The sequence below is a fragment of the Perca fluviatilis genome, chromosome 14 (genome assembly GCF_010015445.1).
Source record: "Perca fluviatilis chromosome 14, GENO_Pfluv_1.0, whole genome shotgun sequence".
Taxonomy (NCBI): domain Eukaryota; kingdom Metazoa; phylum Chordata; class Actinopteri; order Perciformes; family Percidae; genus Perca; species Perca fluviatilis.
In genome coordinates this window covers 19,978,634-20,001,563 of record NC_053125.1, presented here as the reverse complement: position 1 = coordinate 20,001,563, position 22,930 = coordinate 19,978,634, and the positions used below count along the sequence as shown (strand labels likewise).

Genomic DNA, 22,930 nt, shown 5'->3' with positions numbered 1-22,930 from the left:
GTAGGGGACATGTTCAGGTTCATGGGTTTGTCTGAGTGTGTTACCTCAGATTACAAGGTAGATTCTTTATGTGTCTTGTTTTATTGTGTTTTGTGCATTTTTGAGAGGATACCAGATTGCTTTTATTCCAGAGATGATGTCAGTATCCGATAGAATAACCCATAGCAGTATAAATGATAAGTTTACATTGGTCACATGGAATGTAAATGTGGTTAAAAGGGGTCGAGTCTTCTCGCATCTCAAGTCACTAAAGCCAGACGTAATTTTTCTTCAGGAAACGCACATTAGTGTAAATGAGCAGCGCAGGTTGAGAGCGAATTGGATCTCCCAAGTCTATCAAGCACCTTTTACCCGCAAGTCTAGGGGGGTTGCTATTCTTTTTCGGAAAAATGTACCATTTCACCTTGATTGTATGACAGCAGACCCATATGGCAGGTATTTGATGATATCTGGGCATATTAACTCCCTTCCGATAACGATGCTTAACATCTACGGTCCGAATATTGACAATCCTGACTTCTTCCGTAAAGCATTTGATTTGATACCAGCTTCTGCCTCTAATGTTATTATTGGAGGCGACTTCAATTGTTATCTTGACCCGGTCCTAGATAGACTTTCTACAAAACCGCCTCCTGCAATAACCTCAGTGGGAATCCTGAATGATTTAATTAAAACAAGGAATATGGTTGAAATATGGCGACTGCAGCATCCTACAGATAGGGGAATTTTCTTTTTATTTTTTCATGTCCATAAGTCTTACACTAGAATCGATTACTTTCTGATAGCTTCTGAATTACTGCCTAGTGTTACTACTTCTACTTATCATAATATTTTAATATCAGATCACAGTCCAGTCTCTCTTAATTTCAAAAATATCCTGTCAAGCCCAAAATATAGCTGGCGCCTCAACCCTCTTCTTCTTGAAGACCAGTCTTTTATTGAGCACATGAATGCACGTATAGACGAGTTTCTTGTTACAAATGATAACGGAGAGGTCTCTGATTCTATTTTGTGGGAGACCTTTAAAGTAGTTATGAGGGGCCACGTTATTTCATTTGAATCAGCCAAGAAAAGAAAACTTAACAGCCGCCTCAAGGACATTGAAAAATGGTTCTCCAGTACTGGAAGAGACCTATAGATCTTCCCTCTTAGCCGCTGATTACAACAAGATCTTGAAATTAAAATATGAATACAATACCATTCTTAATAAGCGTGTTAGTAGTCTTCTATTGAAAATTAAACAGAAACATTTTGAACTTGGAGATAAACCGGAGAAACTGTTAGCTAGCCAACTTAGGGAGAAGGGCCAAACAGGCCATTCACAGGATAAAATCCAAATCAGGCAGGCTCCTAACCAATCCGAGAGAGATAAATGTTTGCTTCAGGGACTTCTATAAGGAACTGTATTCTAGTAAAGTAAAGGCCACTGAATCAGATTTCTGTAACTTTTTTGCCAATTTAAACGTTCCCCAATTAGATAGTGCAGCAAGAGATGACATGGAGGCCCCAATTTCTAAAACTGACCTTTTGAATGCTATTCAAGCCTTCCCTCCCGGAAAAACATCCGGTCCTGATGGCTTTGGCTGTGAATTTTATAAATCATTTCATGACAAAATAGTTCCACTCATGCTGAGAATGGTGAACGATTCTATGAGAAATAAGACGCTTCCCAGTTCATTATATGAAGCAAATATTTGCTTGCTTTTGAAAGGGGAAGGGATGAGGTTGATCCGCAAGTTACAGACCTGTTGCTCTCTTTAAACTGTGACTTAAAAATACTAACTAAAGTTTTGGCGACAAAATTGGGTAGGCATATTTCCACAATTGTACACCCTAATCAGACTGGATTTATCCGGTTGGGTTTTCTTTTAGTAATGTCCGTTTGCTTTTAAATACAATATTTCAGTGCAGGGGAAGGATACACAGGCTGCTGCTTTATCCCTCGACGCCTCAGAAGGCATTCGATCAGATCGAATGGCCTTACTTGCGCCAAAGACACTAAAACAATTTGGATTTGGTGAAAATTTCATTGAATGGGTGAATATAATTTATCTTAAACCAGTATCCTCTATTCTCACAAATTCAGATAGATCCCAATCTTTTGAGTTGAAGAGGGGTGTAAGGCAGGGCGACCCTCTTTCTCCTCTTCTTTTTGATATTACCTTGGAACCACTTGCAATAGGCATAAGGAGTCACCCAGGCATTCATGGGGTAAAGTTTGGTACTGTTGAAAGCCTTGTTAATCTGTATGCTGATGATTTATTGATCTGTTTATCAGACCCAGTGGTCTCAGTTCCCAACCTTTTGAATTATATAAACTCATTTAGTAAATTGTCTGGGTATACAATTAACTGGGACAAATGTGAGTTCATGCCATTGACAAACATTTGTCCTACTTTTTTGAAATCTTTGCCATTTAAATTAGTTACTACCCACATTACGTATCTTGGCCTCAAGATCTCCAGGAACCCCAAACTTTTACTGAAATTGAATTTTTTGGATATGATGGATAAACTAAAAGCTAATATTAGGAACTGGAAGTTGCTCCCTCTGTCAATGATCGGCCGCATCAATGCTGTTAAAATGGTTGCACTTCCAAGATTCTTGTATCTTTTTCAAAACCTCCCTATTTATTTGCCATTATCTTTTTTTAAACAACTAGATGTAGCCGTCCTGTCATTTGTCTGGGCAGATAAACCCCCTCGTATTTCTAAAGCCCATTTGCAGAAAGATTTAAAGAGTGGGGGTCTAGGCCTCCCTGTTTTTAGGCATTATTACTGGGCTGCAAATGCAAGGGCTCTCATTTTCTGGCAGTGGGGTCCCCCTTACGATGACGGTTCCTCTCCGCTCTGGTTAAAGATTGAATCCATGTCTGTGTCACAGACCTCACTCCCAGCGTTGCTCTTTTCAAAGGCACAACCGTCTCACAAGTTGTTTAGCCACAATTATGTTCTTAGTAACTCTTTGAAGATATTTAATCAAATAAGAAAATTCCTTGGATTACCAAATGTTTCAGTAAATGCCCCAATAACAGGCAATCACTTGTTCAAACCAGGATTGACGGATGGGGTTTTTTTGGATTGGAGGGAGAGGGGCCTATGTTGCATTTCAGATTTTTATATAGATAACAATTTTGCTTCTTTCCCTATGCTCCAGGCTAGATATCACCTCCCTCAGTCACATTTTTATCGATATTTACAGGTGAGACATTTTGTTAGGGAGAACGTTGCTAATTTCCCAAATAGACCACACAATTATAATTTTTATGATACATTTCTCTTACAACCAAACTCCAAACACTTGATTTCCCACTTTATCACTGCCTTTGAGACACCAGCAAACACCAGTCATCTCAAGGAGGCATGGGCAAAAGAACTGGGAGTCACACTGTCAGAGGAATTATGGAACGAGGGCCTGTCCGGTATACAGAAGTGTTCTATAAACTCTAGATTTCGGTTAATTCAATTTAAAGTCATACATAGACTGCATTATTCCAAAACTAAACTTCATAAAATATTTGATTCAGTGTCTCCCATGTGTGATAGATGTGGCGGAGCGGAAGGTTCACTTTCACATTTATTCTGGTACTGCCCAGTGCTGGACAACTTTTGGAGGGACATATTTAATTGGTTCTCTAAGCAATACAGAGTAAACATTCAACCAGACTGTAACCTGGCAATCTTTGGCTCCTCTGAAGGGACAACAACACCTCCCTTCCCATATGTAAGCCGGTCCTCAAAAACAGGCATGGTAGCGGCCAAGAAATTGATTTTACTTAACTGGAAGTCTCCATCGTTCTCCTTGCTTTAAGAGGTGGCTCAACGAAATGGTTTGTGTTTCTAGAATGGAACAGATTCGCCTTAGCAGAGGGGATGCACCAAACTATTGTGAGAAAGTGTGGAAACCATTTTGGCTTTTACTTGATGAGACCTAAATGACCAATGTATGAAACAGGCTTTTATGTATTTGTACCGGTTTTATCTCTTTCTTTTGTATTTTTTGGTACTGACTAAGGGTTTGATTCTCCTCTCTGGGCTTTTTTTTAATTTTTTTATTTTTTTGTGTGTGTGTGTTCTTTTTGTTTTATTTTCTATTTATACATACATGACGGTATCATGAGACAGGAAGCACCGGGCTACCACTGGTTATTGTGTGTATTCTCATATAGCCTCTTTCTTTAATTCATGTAACAATGACAGATGCTGTATACCCATCTTGTATGTAGGTTTTTTCTATTTTTTGTAAAAGTTTAAAAAAGTTAAAATAAAATATATAAAAAAAAGGATTTACCGGTAACATGAACAGCCTTACATTATACAACATGCATTTATCAACTTAGCCATTGTTATAAATTGCACCTACCCTCTTATCTGCTAGCATCTTCTGGGGGATGAGTGAGTGTGTTCAGCCAGGCTAACGATAATCATCACGCAGCAGTTCCATGTGTATTTGTAGCATATATATCCATTTTGTGTGCTGTCGTTGGTGAATATGAGTCTCTGCAGTGGCGAATTGTGTGGTAGTTTCCTTAGCCAGGCTAGCAGCCCTGACTGGCATCCTTCTCCTTCCTAGCCGCCTCCCTCGCCTGCTGAGCCCGATAACAAACCAACAAGCGCCCGCTGGTCTGGTGGAGGTCTTCCACAAGACCGTTCAAGCCTTCGCGGCGAAAATGTTAATTTTATTTCACCCTCACAAATAGGTAATTGGCACTATAGTGGTTATGACCATATTAGTGACTATGTAACTACATGGAAACGGACCAAATTATGTTTATGCCCTGTACAGTAAAATAGTGTTTTAGACTGCTAGCTGTAGTCTCGTGCTGAAGTCCCGTGTGAATTCAGCTGTAGCGTGAAAAAGGTAAATAGCACACTGCAGGTTGGAGGAGCGTAGTGTGTGAAAAGTGACGGTCGGAGGTGTTCACAAGGGAAGAAGCTTAGAGTAACGTAACTATGGAGAATACAGATATTGAAGATATTGAACACATCGAAGAGGCTTTTGAGTTTTTAGTTATGGTCATAACCACCACAGTGCTCAATTACCTATTTGTGAGGGTGAAATAAAATACAATTTTTCACCGCGAAGGCTTGAACGGTCTTGTGGAAGACCTCCACCAGACCAGCGGGCGCTTGTTGGTTTGTTATCGGGCTCAGCAGGCAAGGGAGGCGGCTAGGAAGGAGAAGGATGCCGGTCAGGGCTGCTAGCCTGGCTAAGTAAACTACCACACAATTCGCCACTGCAGAGACTCATATTCACTAACGACAGCACACAAAATGGATATATATGCTACAAATACACATGGAACTGCTGCGTGATGATTATTACCGGAGCCTGGCTGAACACACTCACTCATCCCAGACGGCTGCTAGCAGCTAAGAGGGTAGGTGAATTTAAACAATGGCTAAGTTGCTAAATGTATCTTGTTGTCATGTAAGGGCCCTGTTCATGTTGCACAGACATTCTAATTGCATTTTGTGTCTGTTAAGAGGCACAAAGGTACTCTTTATCTTATGCCCCCATAACTGTCGTTAGCTGAGTGGGAGCTCTCGGCATTAGCTGCAGCAGCTCCGTATTGCTAGCACCGATTCGGCTCGTTTTTTTTGCTATCGGCAGTACTCATATACATATAGCAATCAAGATTAACGGAAAAATTGCCCGGAGTTCTCCTTTAATGGGGAGGCCTACAGTATGTCCACTTGGACAAGCCGCCCATTAAAATGGCATAAAAGTACTCTGTTATGGACTGATGAGTATATGATATATGATATATATATATATATATATATATATATATATATATATATATAGTTGTCTTTATCCAAGGTAGAAAGATCCATACCAGGTGATGCAGCCAACAAGGCAAACCTTAAGTACGGTGGCCGACAGGGGCAAACGCCCTGCAACACATGCAAATAGACAAACACAAGCAAATTAAGAAAACATCTTCATTAATTTGACAACACATGCTCAGCATTCAGCAAACGGGCTGCAAATACACACTAGCCAAACTAATACAAAAACGTGCTGCAAATAAAAAACGAGACAAAAAGAAAAGCACACAAACCCCGAAAAAAAATGCAACAAAATAAACGCTGCATCCAGATTACACAACGGTAGTTCTCCAGGCTTCTAGAGGAAACGCAAAGTGGAACAGCTTGATATTTGACCCCACGGTGATAGAGCTCTCTGCCTTTTTAACAGAGTCGGGTATGACTGCAGCCTGGAGTAAAAAGAGAACTCCCATCTCATGAACTCCCGTCCAAAGACTGTATATTAAATTCATATCATTATTATTATCTATAACATAATATATTAATAATATAAAGTCTATGCTCCCTCCTCATGACCTCCCGGCTGGTGCCATCCCTGAGCTTTGACTTTTCAAAATAAAAGCTTGCGTCTGGTCGTACTTTAGTGTTTTGGATGTTTTTGAACTAAACGTACAGCAATCATGCTAATGTATACAATAACTTTTTCAGCAGATGTCTTACTGACAGCACAATGCAGTTAGTAAAGCAGTTTTGTGTGTATAGGTGCGTGTGGGATTTATTCAGTATGATAAATCCCACGGAAAATTGGCTGGTTTACTAAACAGGGATCGAGGGACCGTTTTGAGATTGAACTCAGAACGGTCCTGGCTCTCACTCTCTCTCTCTCTCTCTCTCTCTCTCCCAGTGGGGTCAAAAACAGGCTGTTCCACTTTGTGCTCCCTCTATAAGCCTGGAGAACTTCCGTATTGTAATCTGGATGCAGCGTTTTTTTGTTGCATTTGTTTTCGGGGTTTGTGTGCTTTTCTTTTTGCAGGATTTTTTATTTGCAGCGCAATTATGTATTTGGTTGTGTTGTGGTATTTGTAGCGCGTCTGCAGAATGCTGCACATTTGTTGTCAAATTAATGAAGTTGTTTTTCTTTTTGCATCACTTCTTTTTTCGGGGTTTCTGTGTTTTTTTTTCCATCGTTTTTTATTTGCTCTGCATTTGTGTATTTGGTTGTGTTGTGTGTATTTGCAGCGCGTCTGCTTAATGCTGCGCATGTGTTGTCAAATTAATGAAGATGTTTTCTTAATTTGCTTGTGTTTTGTCTAATTGCATGCTTTCTTAATTTACTTGCGTTTCCCCCTTTCGGCCACCGTACTTAACCCATTTAGGCCTAAAACGCCTGCTAAAAAAGGCCTTTTTATGCCTGAGTACTTTTGTGTAAACCCCCTCCCAAAACCTAAGGGTTTCCAGAAATATTTGTAAAAAGCCTACTAAAATCTTAATTTCTCAGTCTCTATAGCAGATAAAAACATAAAATAAAAAGCATTTGAGAGCTTACTTCTTTGGCTTTCTACTTGACTGACTTTCTTGGCCATAATCCTCAACTTTATTTAAAAAAAACTACTCTACTCAAAAATGACGCAGATGCGTATTCAGGTCTTAAAGGTAAACACACACAGATGTGTGATCAGGTTTGAATGGGTTAAGGTTGAGGGGAGAGTAGAATGGGTCGATTCTTCAAGGTGCAGGCCAACTCCCCCAACTATCAACAAGGAGGTGAAAAGTGATTGTGACTGAGAGGAAGGCTCTTCCTTTTCGTCCTTCTGCTAAGTAGGATCGAGCACACAATGGTTAAGGCAGGCGTGCCAGGTGTTCCTAGAGGCCCAGGGTTTCCAGACTTTTTGGGTTTCGAGGATTTTCGGTTGTTCCAGGAAATGAGAACTTTCGTTTTTACGACACAGGCTGTGTCAGAATTTTTTCACACCACAAAGGGAAAGTTTCTGATACTGATAAAGAGGCCTCTCCTCACAACATGAGAACAGGATTAAGTTACAGTAGTGCTATATAAAGACACTGGTGTTGCTTTTTCACAGAAGACATTTTGACATGTCACGTAACAGCCCAGGTGTAAATACTGTAATAAAATGAATGATGAATTCCATTTATGTCCTTTCAAGGTCCTTGTGTTGTGCACACTGGTTCACTGTCATACTGTTTATGGCTTACTGGGACATTAGACTAGATCGTTGATCATCAATAATTAGCAAGATGTGTACTTTCATAAGTCAAAATACCTGCTGTAATAAGGTATATTTTATAGAAACATATGGTACTTTCTAAAAGTCCATTTAAGAGAGGAATATCTCTCCCACCGCAATATACAATGATAATTTGTTATTATTGTCATTTTGGTGGTCATGTCTATCACTTAGAATGCACTCATCGAACAAATTATTGAGGTCTGAATGATTGTCCAAATGCTTGTGTTTCTTGCCCCACACAACAGGAATCGATTTTCTTCATTAAAGGTAGATTGGGGAAAGAAGAAGTGAGCATAGCACTTAGTCAAAGTTACTTTCCATAGAAAAACCCTGTCCATGCTCTTCAATCTGTTCTTTCCACTTGAGGGCAGTATATGTCCTTCATAAAGAGGCATCCTTACAAGTCCACAGAACAACATCTAGACTACTCTTAGGTCACAGAGTGGCTGTGTTAAATGCAAACTCTGGTGTTAATATACCTTTTTCACGGCAGACATGTTGACATGTCATAGTAGGAAATGCACAGGTGTATTCAAAACCATTAATGATGGCTGCAATCCACTTAGGAGAGGTCCTGGTATTGTGCATGCTGACTCACTGAAATAGCTTACTGGGACACTTGATGGAATTGAGGCATTGTTAAGGTTGTCAATTTCAGTTGTGCTTTTCCTACTACGACAAGTCAAAATGTCTGCTGTGAAAAAGGTCCATCTCCACTGCCAATAATCACACTAACATGTCAGAAATATTAGGCCACTAAAGGAAGAGTGTTTTTAAGTAGCCATAACTGTACAAAGACTTCTCAAGATTTCTCAATTTGTAATTAGAAAATACAATAAAAGTAAATAGTTTCCAGGACAATATTTTCATTCTTTATCTTTTTTAATTTTTTTTTATTAAATAAGTAAAGTAAAAGACAATTGCTGACACTTTTCTTGTTGTCTCACATGCTTTGGCAGATAAACCAGTAAAACCTCCTGTCAATGCAAAAACAATAATTGAAGCAAACCTGTACTCACCCTTAAACAAGGAAACATTTTTTTCTTGTTGTGACAGGTTATAACTCAAACGTTGTAAAGTTCAAATCCCTGTTACTCTGCAAGCTGGGTAGAAAAACTGAGCTGCCTCAGCACAACAGACAATAATCACATCACATTGTGATAGCTGTGGCATATGTCAATTTGACCTAAACAGAAGACTCTTGCCACAAACTGTTTAGAAAACGTAGCTTGTAGTGTATTCTGTGACTGAAAAGTGAATGCAAATCTTTTCTTTCTAATAGGAAAAATAGTAATGCTAAAACATCAACAGTTTAAGTCTCAATACATCCGTTTCTACATAACACAACAGAATATTAAAGTGCATTGATCATGCAGCCTCTGTTATCTACAGGAACAGAAAACTTTCCATGAGCAGGAAAACTTTAAAAGACCAATGAAAATGTTTGGCCGTGGTGTCAGAGGTCAAACGTGTGGACTACCTGCTGGAATAATGCAGTACAGCATGTGAAGCCACTCATCTAAGTCTACAAAGTTGAATAGTAAATAAAATTAATGAATTACATATACTCTTTTATTGCACATGCATTTAAAAGCATTTAATGTTGCTAATCTGAACATCCAGTGTCTGTTCGGCCTTACCTTGTAAAATAAAAATAAAAACAGAAATTGATCAGTTCATGTAATAAGCAGCATCAGCAGTTTTGTAACTGCTCTTGGACAACATATTTTCTGATCTGATGATGTGATCATTTATCCATACCATACAAGCCAGTTTCATGATGAGACAACTCTATGGTTAATCCTTGGTTAGGTGTAGGGAAAGTAGGATTTGGGTTAAAATAAGCACTGCAACCAATTTGTAGTTTAACAGTTTATTAAGCAATTATTTGTTTACATTAAACTTTTAAAATGGCATGCACACATTTTACATAATCTCACCATCACCAGAATTTCACCAAAAATGTTCCATGTTGAACACGGGAAGGCAAAATCAAACCTCTATACTGTAGATTGGTGCATTTCTTCCTTTTCCTGCCATAAATATAGGTTAAAACTACGAGTTTTGAATCATATAGAAAAAATATAACAACCTCAGAAAATAACAATTAGTGATCATTTCGGTGAATCAGGAGATAGAAAAACCTGTAATCCTCAGTAATCTTCCCTCAATTTAAAATCTGCTGTTAGAAAGTCTGTTAGTTATGTCATATTTCTCCCCCTTAGGTTGTAATTCCTACATTTGCCAGAGTGCCATTCAATAGTGTCAACGTCACAGCACTACAAACAAAATGAAAACAATAATTAAAACGCCAGCTACCAGTGAGTAGAGGGTTTTTACTTAGAACAGATCAAATTAAACTCCTCATTGTCAGTCTTTTTGAACCACTTATGTTGTCCTCCTCTGTCCATGACTCCAGACATGTCACAATCATTATCCGTCTTATGCGAGTCCCAGTTCTTACAGCAGACCACCTCATCACTGACCCAGAACTAGAACTGCAGAGTGCAGGTGTAGCGCGGTCCCAGCTAGACATAAGGACTGTCGGCCTTCTTGGCTCTCTCTTGGACCCATCTCTGCTGGTCGAGGTTGGTGATGGAGACCAGGTCACAGTGGTGCTCTCTGCAGTAATATAAGGCATCCTCTCAGATTTTGTTCTGATTATTCAGGATCACTTTTCACCAATATAAAGGTGTTCGCCCACAAGGTAGTGTTTGGGTCTGGGTGCGTCTTTGCTTTTACCGGCAGCCTTTGGCCAGGGGCGCTGACTAAGATTAGAAGATAGTCTCACATTGCCAGACCTTCCTCCACAGCTCTGTCCACACAAGACTCTGGGATAGGAGAAAATGTGCTCTGGTTTATTGGCATTTCTTTAAACCAATCACAATTGTCTTGGGCGGCGCTGAGCACCTGACGCAATAATGGAGCCGCTGCAAAAATAGCCTCATGAAGGAACTTATTTTGGTGGAACGTGTTCAAAAGTTGTTTTAGTCGTGCAACAGAAAACTCATATTGGACTGATTCTAGCTATCTGTCTCGATTTACCCTGCAAAGATCTGAGGAGCGGTTAACCATAGCCCTCAAAAATCGACAAGAGTTAAGAATGCCAACACAATAAAAGTAGAAAGTGAAGGACATCTGGCCATTGACGAAATATCCGGCGGCATGAAACGTTGTCGATATAGACTATCCTAAAGATGATATTGATGAGAGTGATGTAAGTAACTACATGGTGTTATCTTCCATCCCTGCCTCTAAGAGCTCTTACAGCGAAAACACACCGGGCGTTTAACATAGCGTATATATAGCCCGCAAAGTGTAGATGCGTCCCTGATCGTGCCTGGCCATTCATACCTGACATGTTATTTCCACACAACGGTCACAAAGCCCTCTCTCTGTCTCTCTCTGTCTCTCTCTGTCTCTCTCTCTCAATCTCCCTCTCACTCTCTCTCTCGTAAAAATTGGATGAGGCATTCACTAACGCCCCTAGTGGCCAATATTCGCTAAATTTGTTCCAGTGCATTTGAGGGTCATGCCAAATGAGGATCTTAAAGCAACACTATCGCTACCGACGCAAGTTGTAGTTCCAATGAGACAACATGTAGGGCTAAAAGTTCTTTAGTGTTGCTTTAACTTTTGTGTTGATAGCATTTAATTTGGCCAATATATGTAAAGGTTTGCGTTATGGTTGCTAACTACAAATATTTGTTTGTTTGTAGTTTATGCATCTTTAAAGCTACCAAAATTCTTTTGATATATATTTGTCAGCTTCATCTGGAAATGCTATGCGCCAAGTTTCGTGCAGATCGGGGCAGGAGGGGTTAAAAAAAATGTTGGTTTACGATAAATTGCGATTTTACTTTGATAACAATCTAGGCAGAAATGGCTGTGGTACCATTTGGTGCCTGAGTTACGTGTCACAGTCTGTTCCACCCCTGAAAGTTTCACTTGCGTAAGTACAGTACAGTGTAGGCTGCAGTATGAGTTTTATTGAAGGAAGAATAATAACTAGAACAGCAAGCAGTTGTGAACGGGGTCAAAGCCCTCTGGCGCAAGTTAATTATTCACAAGTTATGCAACTCTGTTTTGACTGCAACCTGCAGGAAGTCTTTTTTTTGTCACAGGGGTCCATAGATTATACATGCTAATCTTCATGTAGATAGGACTCTTGATCTAACAGGAGTTAGAAAAACTAGGTTTTGCATATATCGTGATTTTGCATATATCGTGATTTTGCATATACCGCGTTGCCTTGCAAACACGGACCCCAGCCCCCTCAGGCTTGGACCCCTAATAAAAACCTGAGCGATTTCATTAGAGTTCCCAGCTCTGCTGGTAATGGGGACCGCATTGCCTTGCATAGGCTGGTTCCTACCCCTCTCTCTCTCTCTCTCTCTCTCTCTCTCTCTCTCTGTGTGTCACTCTGTCGGTCCGTCCGTCTCTCTCTCCGTGTGCCTGATTGCGTGTCTCGCTGTGAGAAGTCAAGACAGCCAAAATCACCATGAACGTAGTGTTTCATTTTTACACGCAAGACATATAGTAGACGCCGAAATGATTGCTAGACCGTGCAGGCCGACATGGATGCTACAAGCCCGGTATGAACACACAGATTGGATAACATGGGCGGCGAAATAAAACTAGCTGCGCTACGTGGCTATACACAACGCTTATGCGCCGGTGTTTTTTTGCTGTTACTCTGTAAATTCCACTCATTTTCTTTATGTTGAAATATTAGTTATAGTTAATATTATTTAATAATACTTTTTAACGCTTTACTGTTAGGTTTCTGTGTCTTAATTTAGTGTCCATCCCTGTAAGACCATTTATTAATTCACTGGCAGTAGAAAGTGAGCACATCCTCCTGGTTTCCTCGTATCAGCACCACAGGGCAGTGGAGGCCACAGGTCAGAGTATCCAGCCAGGCCATGTACAGAGCACTAGTGCAGTCGCTGTGTGGCACAGGAAGGCTCCTGGAAAAAGCATAACATTTACATGAACATAACAAAACTGCAAGACAAGAACAGAGACTGGTCTTACTTGACTTACGGGGAAAATATGTACAGTCAAATGTGTGCACGCTGGGGTTTGCAGTGAACCTAAAGAGACCTAATCTCTCCCATCTCTTTGTGTTATGTAAATCATACTGCCGTGGAATTAGCCAAGGTCTGGTGTGTTTTTGTGCATAATTTTGGATCCCTGTGGACAGACATCTAATAAAGGTTAATAATGCCTAAAAATAATCTTTAATAAAAAAAAATAAAGGCCTGTATGTATGTTTCACCTGCTGTATGGCATACATATCTATATTAATAAGACTAAACTAAAAGAGAACATGATCAAGACCTCTCACAGTTTCATACTTTTTAGCTGTATTGTATTCAGACACTGGCTCAATTAAACAAAAAAATATGGTTATGTTTGGAAATCTCCAAATAAGATAAACTATCATTATTATATTATATTACACACGGTTAGGCCCCATAGTTCCAATCAAGATAAATCTTAATGCTTCAGCATTTATACACACTATATAAACATTTACTAAATTGTGTATTTACACTAGAATGTAGGGTTAACATATAATTGTTTATTAACATACTTTTCAACCACTGTAACTCCTCCTATGGGCACCCAGTGGATGCTTGTTAAAAACAGGCTAATAAATGGCAATAATGTAAAACATAGTTAGTTACAAGAATATAAACGATGTCTTCATAAGAGAAGTTAAATTTGATTAAGAAATGCTATACATTATTAAAGACTACTACTACTACTACTACTACTACTACTACTACTACTACTACTACTACTACTTTTTAGTTTTAATCACTTCCCTTAAAAACAAAGAGTTGGAGCATCCCAAAAATATTTTTTTTTTTTAAAAACACTGACCACTGTCTTTTAGAGACAGCAGGGTCTCGTGGGGAAACTGCCTTGCTGTAATATTTTCATTAACCTGAAGTGATAATGTAAACTGTGTACTCACACAACCACAAGAGCAGCCCGTTTTGAATTCCTCCGGATGATTTCATTCAGTCTCACTTTTGCCTCAGACTGGGAAGGAAGACGTTTGACCGAGTTTATTGACAGTGAATGGCATTAACATGGACAGCATGTTGTTGGACATTAATTATGTTTACACACACACACACACACACACACACACACACACACACACACACACACACACACACACACACACACACACACACACACACAAACACACACACACACACACACCTTAAGTTTGAAGGCCTCAAACTCTCTGTCTGATATTTTCCATGGAGCGTTTTGAGAGACTGAGACACCTTCCTGCGGTTCATCATATAGCCTGAACGGGGCGACACTGTCCACAAACCTATCAAGGCTTAAAAGCAGCAATAGAAAGAAAAAAGGACAGAAGTCAGTGTGTGAAGAAGGACAAAGAAAAACAATGGTTCCTAGCCCCCTCAGGCTTTGACCCCTAATATCCTTTACGATTACAATACAATAGTATGGCTAGACCCTGGAAAGTATAACTTGTGGCGCCAGAGTAAAAAAGTACTGAACATAGTGGCTTTAATGTTTTGTTTGTTCAAAATAAAGCTATACATTAACATTGAACATGAAAGCCTGTTCTTATAGACAGAGCCCTTCCTTTTTCAGTACAACTGTTCCAATTTCAGTGTATGTTGTCAGTGAATGCAGAGTTATCATGGACATACTACTTGGCCTGTGGACGCTTCTCGCAGTCCGTCATGACTGTAACGTTGTTAAAATCCAAACGAAACCGTTTCAGAAGAGCAAGCATCCTAGAAGAAACAACAGTCAAAGTCTCAGCACATCAGTTTCCTCAGACCATAAGGCATTACCATAATGCATTGTATATGGCAAACCAACAGTGTCCATGAAATCTGAATTTTAAAGAAATCAGAATTTTTCTGTATGAAATGTAAATGTATTGCAGACAATAGTTCAGACATCCCATGGGCTGACGACCTGAGGGAATAATCTGTTACTCTAAATAAAAATGTAATTTAATATAAAACTACATGGTTTAAAAGAAAATGCAGCTCATTATAAGTCCAAATAAAATTTTCTGCTGGACTATATATATATATATATATATAAAATAAGTCCAGCAGAAAGTCATTTTTAACCGTCGAGTCCCGGCCCTAATATATATATATATATATATATATATATATATATATATATATATATTAGGGCCGGGACTCGATTAAAAAAATGTATCTAATTAATTACAGGCTTTGTAATTAATTAATCGTATTTTAAATGCATAAATATTTGACCTGAGAACAGTGAGAAGTATTTTTTTCACATGGATTTTTAGTATACCATTGAATGACTGAATACATAAGCTTAAGCAACAAAATATTGTTTATTTTTGTTCAACCAAGTCCAGCAGACTAGTGCAATTTTTGCCATTAAGTGTAGCAATAGCATATTTAGAAATATAGTACATTTCAAAAATTCAGGTAGCCTATAGGTAGGTAGACCTTCTTTAGTAAAACACAATACTTTCAAGTCCATTCAGACTTAGTTACCCTGGTCCTTAAACCAGTCATCTGGTGGAGTGTAGGTTGGGTGTGGATCTTTGTACTCGGAGTCGGGCTAACGTCCACGCTAGCTGCTAAATGGCTCAATGTGCTGCGGTGATATGCGAATTCCTTGTTGCATAGCTTGCACACAACCATGCTCTCTTATCGACGCTTTCATCTGTTTGTTTTTTATAACAAAATTTCCCATCCGCGGGGCCAACCAAAACGGTCTCGTCAGCTTCTTGGTTCATGTTCACTGTGGTTTGTTGTTGTCTGAAGTCATTAATGCTAGTTGGTGCGCCAGTATAATCGTTCCGCCGAAACTCATCAAGTGAGAAATGTCCCGCGGTGCAAAAATAAGTGTGATTAAAATGTGTAAAAAATAAATTTTTTTGTGTAATTAATTAACGCATTAAAGTCTGTAATTAATTAATCTTAATTAACGCGTTAAAGTCCTGGCCCTAATATATATATGGAGTTTTGCATGGGAAAACAGTTCATAATTGTATGTTTGCATTCTTACCAAATCCCTTCTTACTTTTCCAACATCACTTGAATGAACATGGACTATTAATATTTAATTTCAAATTGGTGCATTGAGAATCAATTATTTATAAAAGTGAAAAAATTAAAGGGGCAGGACCAAGACCTTTTTTATTTTACCGTTCTTGATGTGCACCAGGATGGGAAGCTATCCTGTGCTCACTAAAAACATATTATTTTTCATTATTACTCACTTATCCCAGAAGAATAAAAAGATATATAATAAAATAAGAGAATACATACTCGTTGCGGCTTTCCTCCATGTTTTGTTCCTCTCCTACGATGAAGACTCTGACCTTACAGCGGCTCCAGCGTTTCCTCCTGGTGAGCAGGTAAGGCACCAGCAGAGTCAGACCTTAAAAGAGAAGAAAGAGAAATACTGCAGCTAAGAAAGATGATCTATGAAAATGTGTATTTTTTTGCATGCCTCTGTATCCATGGATGGATGGATGGATGGATGTATCCAGCCCATACTGTCAGACATAGAGGTGGCTCCTCCTTGTGTCCACCGACCATTATTGTACTAAAACTATCCTACTATTCCCTGACCATTGGTGTCCGCCACAGTGTTCAGGGATACCACCCCTTAAGGCACCTAAGACCCTGAGATCACAGGTTCAATGCCCTCAACCTCCAGACGGATGCCAGAAAAGTTCCGCCGGCAGTGTGAGTTGAAGATCTGTCGGAAAGGGCATTCTCCAGAAGTCCCCAGTTAACCCATTTAATAATATATTATAATTATATTGATTATCACAGATAACCAAGAAGTCATCAGCAAAAAACTAGTGTATTGGGCTGGTTACATCAGTTCTAACCTCCATCATCTGCTATCCAGTAGATGTCAATGGTCTTCTTCCCCTGGTCATCCTGAAACACTGTCTCCATCTCACCACTATCGCCTTCATTGGTCATATTATCAGTTGGAGCTGCAAAAGAAGGAAGATTGAGAGGCGGGGCAATATTTATAATTACTAGTTATAATTAGTAGTCTAGAGTAGTAGGAAACAAAAATGCACTCTAATGTGTCCAAATATAATAAAATACTGTAATATATTTACGAAGTGGTGGCACTTTTAGCTCTGTTTTTGGTCTTTACCAACTCTTCAGAGAAATATCTGGCTTCTTAGTTGCTAGAGGCTCCACAATGTTAACCAGCTTGTACACTCAGGTGTACAGTGGATTTTTTGAGCATTTTCTCTTAAAACAGCTGCCCGCTGCAGCCAAAATGACACTATGGGAGCTGTAAGAGTGAACCCAGTAAATGTGTGGTCGGACAGCTAAGAAATGAAAACAAAACTCAAAACAAATGCACAACCTGCCAGCACCTTTAGACCACATTCTACTTTATTGGAACAATAATTAACCTTACAGGAGGACTCAACATTGTGCATTCAGGACGTTACTGTATGTTTCGAAGACTATCGCAAATTTACATAGGCCTACTAAGTTTTTTGTTGAGTTTCACAAGGCTTACATTATGAAAAGGACCTGGCGACGCAAATTTCCATAACCATTGTAACTCGCTCCGCCTGCGTGCACAAGGCTAGAGATTTTGGATGTCATCAATGTTCCCACTCTGATCAAAGCCTTTTATATGATGACAATACTGCCAGCTGTTCCAGCAGTATTCCCCTCTCTGTCATCCTTTGTATAGCTTTTTGGCTAGTAGCCAACGTGAAGTTAGCTGACCTGGCCCTGACGTGCCGCAGGCTACATTACGAAAAGCGAACACGTCACGTTGTAAAAAAATACAAACAGTGTTACTTGGATTAGTAACTGTAATAAAATTACTGTTTTGAAAATTGTAATCCCTTACACTATTCGCTACTAAGGAAAGTAATATTATTGGCAGGGAAAAACAGAGATAATTCACTGTAGGTTCATCACTACGAGAGACACTTTTCATGGTTTTCTATTTAAGTTACAGTTAGAATGTGGATTGGTTAGGATTTCATGGTACAGATCATTATTCAGGAGTGGAATTCAAAGTCAATACAATGTCCTCAAAATATTTTATTCCAATGTACTGTATATGTTTGCTCACCGGGTTCACCCTCAGAAGATTGCTGGTCCACTTTTTCAGCAGATTCATCAGGCTCAAAACCCTGGTTCACTGAAAGACAGACATTGCATCCTTAACCATTTTGTATTCAATAATATTCAAATATGTCATGTTGTAGGAAATCACACAGATAAACTAAAGACAAAAGGGTTATGAAGTCTGGATTTCTAACCTTCAAAATCAAACTGGTCAGAGGTATCCAATCCTTCCATCATCCTCAAGATACATAGACCGTATTTGTAGTCGAAGGTATCGCTAGAGAAAAGAGAAGAAAAGGAAGTTAAAATATAAGTTATAAAGTAGTAATGATGATAAAAATAATGATATGTTATTTTTACTGCACCTGTAAGCACCTATAGAGTTTTATAATTTTTTAAATGTGCAATTTTCCTCAGACTGTAGAGAGCTGTTTAATACTTCAATGACACTAAAACCGAAAAGTCAACACAGTTTTTTTTTAATCTTTTCTTTAACTAAACTCACTTTATGGTGTTGACATAATCTTCAATGCTTTCAGGAGAACTTTCTCTCCAGTTTGACTTGAAGCCCAGGACCAGAGTGTTGGGCTTCAGCTTGCCTATACCAGAAGCCTTGAGAAAATGTTAAATGAGAAGATAAATTATATTTAACGTTTCATAAAATGCAAATAAAAACATAAAGTAGGTAGAAATACTGTACTATGAGAAAAGATACAAATATGAAAAAAGCCAAAATTGCAAGGATAAGACAGCATAAATTGTGTTTAACAGGTTGTCATCTAACAGAATCTAAAGCCAGATTAATCCCCAGCAAATGTTGTTAATATGATTGAAACTGTAGTTATTTCCCACAGATAAACACATGCAGATGTTTTACCTGTAGCAAGTGTCGAGCTCCAACTCTGAGGCTGTCAGCCGTGAAAGGAGAATAAAAGGAGCGCACCTTCCTCTTGTTCATCCACTTTACCAATCGATCTGTGGCCTCCTGTGGCTGAGTCTGTCTGTCCTGGTCCATAAAGGACAAGGAGGTTCAATAAAAGACATAAAAGCAAAATGAAAACATTGAATACGACCAGTAAAACATGTCTGATGAAAAGCTACTGTAAGGAGGATTGGGTAGTTTTCTACTACAAGAATATCAATCATCTCTCTTATTTTGCTTTCGCTAACAAAACTTTTGAGATTAAATGACAAACCATGATTATGTCGCCACAGATCATGAGGCTTGCATGTTTGGTAAAGGAGTCAACAAAGTCCACCAGGGCTGGTCGCTGAGTTGGTGGCCCAGTTAGGACCAGACATTGCGGTCTGAAGGAACACATAAAATGTTAACACACTACGTTTTTTAAGTATGAGATCAATTTATAGTTAAAAATGTATTGGACAAATACTATAGAGAGAAGTCTAAATGCTTATTAGGAATATTGATGCATGATATAACCAAGGCTTTGGGTCACTCACCTAAAATTTTTGACATGATCCTCTACACCAGATAGAGCGACAGAGGCTGACAAAGCCATGTTGTATGAACCTGCCTGGATTGATGAACCCCAGTTCACATCTGTGGATATCAAATCACACATGTGAGGTGAAATCACAATGTTCTGACTTGTTCTGTTCAATACATTAATGTAGGCCAGGCTATTTTCATCAGAACATAGTTTCATTTCAAAACATATTCTTTCTTTTGGACTTACTTGGCTTTTTGTAGTAGATGTATAGATACAGGAGGATGTAGACGATCAAAGTGATGAGACCAGCCCACCAGCTAAGTAGGAACATCAGTATGAAAGAGACCAATGCTCCAACAAAAGATACCCATTTATTGTAGTAAATAAACTGCGGCCTCCAACCTAAAGGGGGGTGACAATGACAAATAGATGACTTTCAGGTGAAATAACACATAACCTTTAATCTTACATATCCACACCTCTGTCCAATATAGCAGCCAGAGGGCAAATGTCTGTTTCTTGACATGTAATGACTTTGCATTGGTTACAGTCTGGCTCCTATATCTCCTGACAATCCCTTGGTTTGGGCTCACCCTTGGTTACTTCAACATAATCCACACATTGAAGAACCCCAAACCTGAGGATAAGCTAAAGTAAATTTAAAAAAAAATCACACATTAACTATCAGTGATTTAACCAAAACTATGGGAGTCTGGAGGTCTGGCCAACAAGAACAAAAGAAGAGAAGAAGCCTGGGCCAACCGACCAAGGGCCATTGGACCCAGAACTCCAGAATAGTGACAAAACTAACAGAGCCAGACATCCACCTTCAAAAGAAATAAACACATAAGAAAGAACACAACAGAATAAGACACAGTGGTCAAAGGCTGCTTCAATCTCAGAGAGCGATCCCCGTCTCCCAGCCTTCCTTATTGACAGGGGCCACATTGTGACACTGTGAGGCCACATTGACAATGAGGATCAGGAGCACCCGAGATGGGCAGACAGGGAGAAGAGAGCCAGGCAAGACAAGGCAGCCTTATTTGTATAGCACATGTCATCAAAGTGCTTTACATAAAACATTAACGAGCAGTTCAAAACAATAACAAAATTAAAAACAGATAAAATATGAGAATTAAAGTTACAGTGCAGTATAAGAAATTAACAATTATTTAAAGAAAGGCAGCATCAAAAAGAAAGGTCTTCAGCCTTGATTTAAAACAACAGAGTTGCGATGGACCTGCAGTTTTCTGGGAGTTTGTTCCAGCATAAAAACTGAACGCTGCTTCCCCCGGTTTAGTTCTGACTCTGGGGAAAGAAAGCAGACCTATCCCAGACGACCTGAAAGGTCTGGGTGGTACATAGTGTAGCAGCAGATCAGAAATATATTTTGGCCCTTTGGCCTTTAGTGACTTATAAACCAACAAAAGTATTTTTAAATCAATTCTTTGAGGGACAGGAAGCCAATGCCAAATGGAAATGGAGTGATGTGATTCACTTTCTTGGTCTTAGTGAGGACTCAAGCAGCAGGGTTCTGAATCAGCTGCAGCTGTCTGATAGATTTTTTAGGGAGACCTGTAAAGACACCGTTACCTGAGTCAAGTCTACTGAAGCAGAAGTTCTGTTGCAGAAGTTCCCATAAATGTGTGGCAATTGTACGTTGCTTTGCTTTCACTTTTCTGTCCAGTTCATCCCAAACCAGCTCAATGGGATTTAAAGTGATGGTTCGGAGTAATTTACCCTAGGATCCTTTGCACCATGACCTCGAGCCAAACACCCCCCCAGAAGCTTTTTTCACCTGGGTCTAACATTGGGCGAGTTAGCGTAGAGTAGCGTAGAGTAGCGTTAGCAACTGAATAGCTTAGTGCAGGGGCTAATGGACCCACGTTTGTATCTCATAAATGACCCCACTAATAATGCCCGAAATGATACCAAAGGTCTACACTAGTACATATAGGTTATGCACTCATAAAACGATGGATTGGAAAGTTTGTAAGTAGACCAGAAGTTTATGAACACTTGCCTGCTCTCTTCTGCTCTCTGTTGCTGCTGCTGCTGCTACCTGCAGTTAGACGAGTGCTTAGGGCTGTCTACAAATTACTACACCGAAAAGAGATACAACAAAAATATTTATTAATTTAATGATTAAATAAGGTAATGTCTCCAAACTTATTACTTGTCTCCTGCTAGTTATATTACAGCACTTACTTTAAAAAATAAGTTAAATTAAAAAATATTTTTGTTGCATCTCTTTTCAGTGTTGTAATTTGTAGACGGCCCTAAGCACTCATCTCACAGCAGCAACAACAACAGCAGAGAGCAGAAGCCAGCAGGCAAGTGTTATTTACATAAACTTCTGGTGTACTTACAAACTTTCCAATCCATCGTTTTATGAGTGCATAACCTATATGTACTAGTGTAGACCTTTGGTATCATTTCGGGCATTATTAGTGGGGTCATTTACGAGATACAAACGTGGGTCTATTAGCCCCTGCGCTAAGCTATTCAGCTGCTAACGCTACTCTTTTTTGCTCCGAACCATCACTTTAAGTCTGGTGACTGTGCTGGCCACTCCATGTTTTTTGCTACGGTAGTTCTGGCATAGCTTGGTCATTATCTTGCTGTAGGATGAACCCCTGACCAACTAGGCGCATACCAGAGGGTACTGCATGGCGCTGAATCAAAACAGCTTTGGTTCAGGGTGCCTTTCACTCTGTACAAATCGCCGACCCTGGATCCAGGAAAACAGACCCAGACCATCATGCTTCCTCCTCCATGTTTGACAGTTGATGTCACACACTGAGGAACCATCCTTTCGCCTACTCAACGGCGTACAAAAATCCTGCGTGATAAACCAAAGATTTCAATTTTTTGATTCATCAGTCCATAACAAATTCTTCCAGTCTTAAGTAGTCCATTGGCAGTGTTTCTCGGCCCAGGCAAGCCTCTTTTTCTTATTCTGACGTCTTAGCAATGGCTTTCTTGCTGCAACTCAACCTATCAAACCTGCAGCTCGAAGTCTTGAAACTGAGACTTGCTTATTATGATCAATATTAAGCTGAGCTTGAAGCTGTTGTCCTGTGAGCCGCCTATCACGCTAGCTGTTGACTCTCAGAAACTTGTCTTCTGATTCTGTTGTGGCTTTGGGTCTGCCAAACCTCTTCCTCTCAGAATTTTCCCCAGTTTCCAAGTGCCTTTCGATGGTGAAGAATACTGTACTCACTGATACCTTGACTTTCTTCGCAATTTCTCGGTAGGAAAGACCAACATTCTTAAGTGTTATGATGGCCTGTCTCTCTTCCATTGTTAATTGCCCCTTTCCTGCCATTTTTATA

General features: G+C 39.4%; 1 protein-coding gene across 1 annotated transcript in view; it reads right to left on the bottom strand.

The window, feature by feature from the left end:
• Positions 1-12,849: 12,849 nt before the first annotated feature.
• Positions 12,850-22,930, bottom strand: part of LOC120572263 (solute carrier family 12 member 3-like) — a 45,381-nt gene continuing 35,300 nt past the window's right edge. Inside the window, exons 16-28 of the mRNA XM_039821500.1 lie at positions 19,842-19,997; positions 19,606-19,705; positions 19,341-19,452; positions 19,022-19,150; positions 18,650-18,756; positions 18,339-18,421; positions 18,149-18,217; positions 16,920-17,030; positions 16,348-16,459; positions 14,725-14,811; positions 14,261-14,387; positions 14,007-14,074; positions 12,850-12,990 (exon numbers count right to left, since the gene is read on the bottom strand). Coding sequence (XP_039677434.1) covers positions 12,852-12,990; positions 14,007-14,074; positions 14,261-14,387; positions 14,725-14,811; positions 16,348-16,459; positions 16,920-17,030; positions 18,149-18,217; positions 18,339-18,421; positions 18,650-18,756; positions 19,022-19,150; positions 19,341-19,452; positions 19,606-19,705; positions 19,842-19,997 — 1,400 coding nt within the window. The 3' untranslated portion in view covers positions 12,850-12,851. The remainder of the gene's footprint in view (positions 12,991-14,006; positions 14,075-14,260; positions 14,388-14,724; positions 14,812-16,347; positions 16,460-16,919; positions 17,031-18,148; positions 18,218-18,338; positions 18,422-18,649; positions 18,757-19,021; positions 19,151-19,340; positions 19,453-19,605; positions 19,706-19,841; positions 19,998-22,930) is intronic.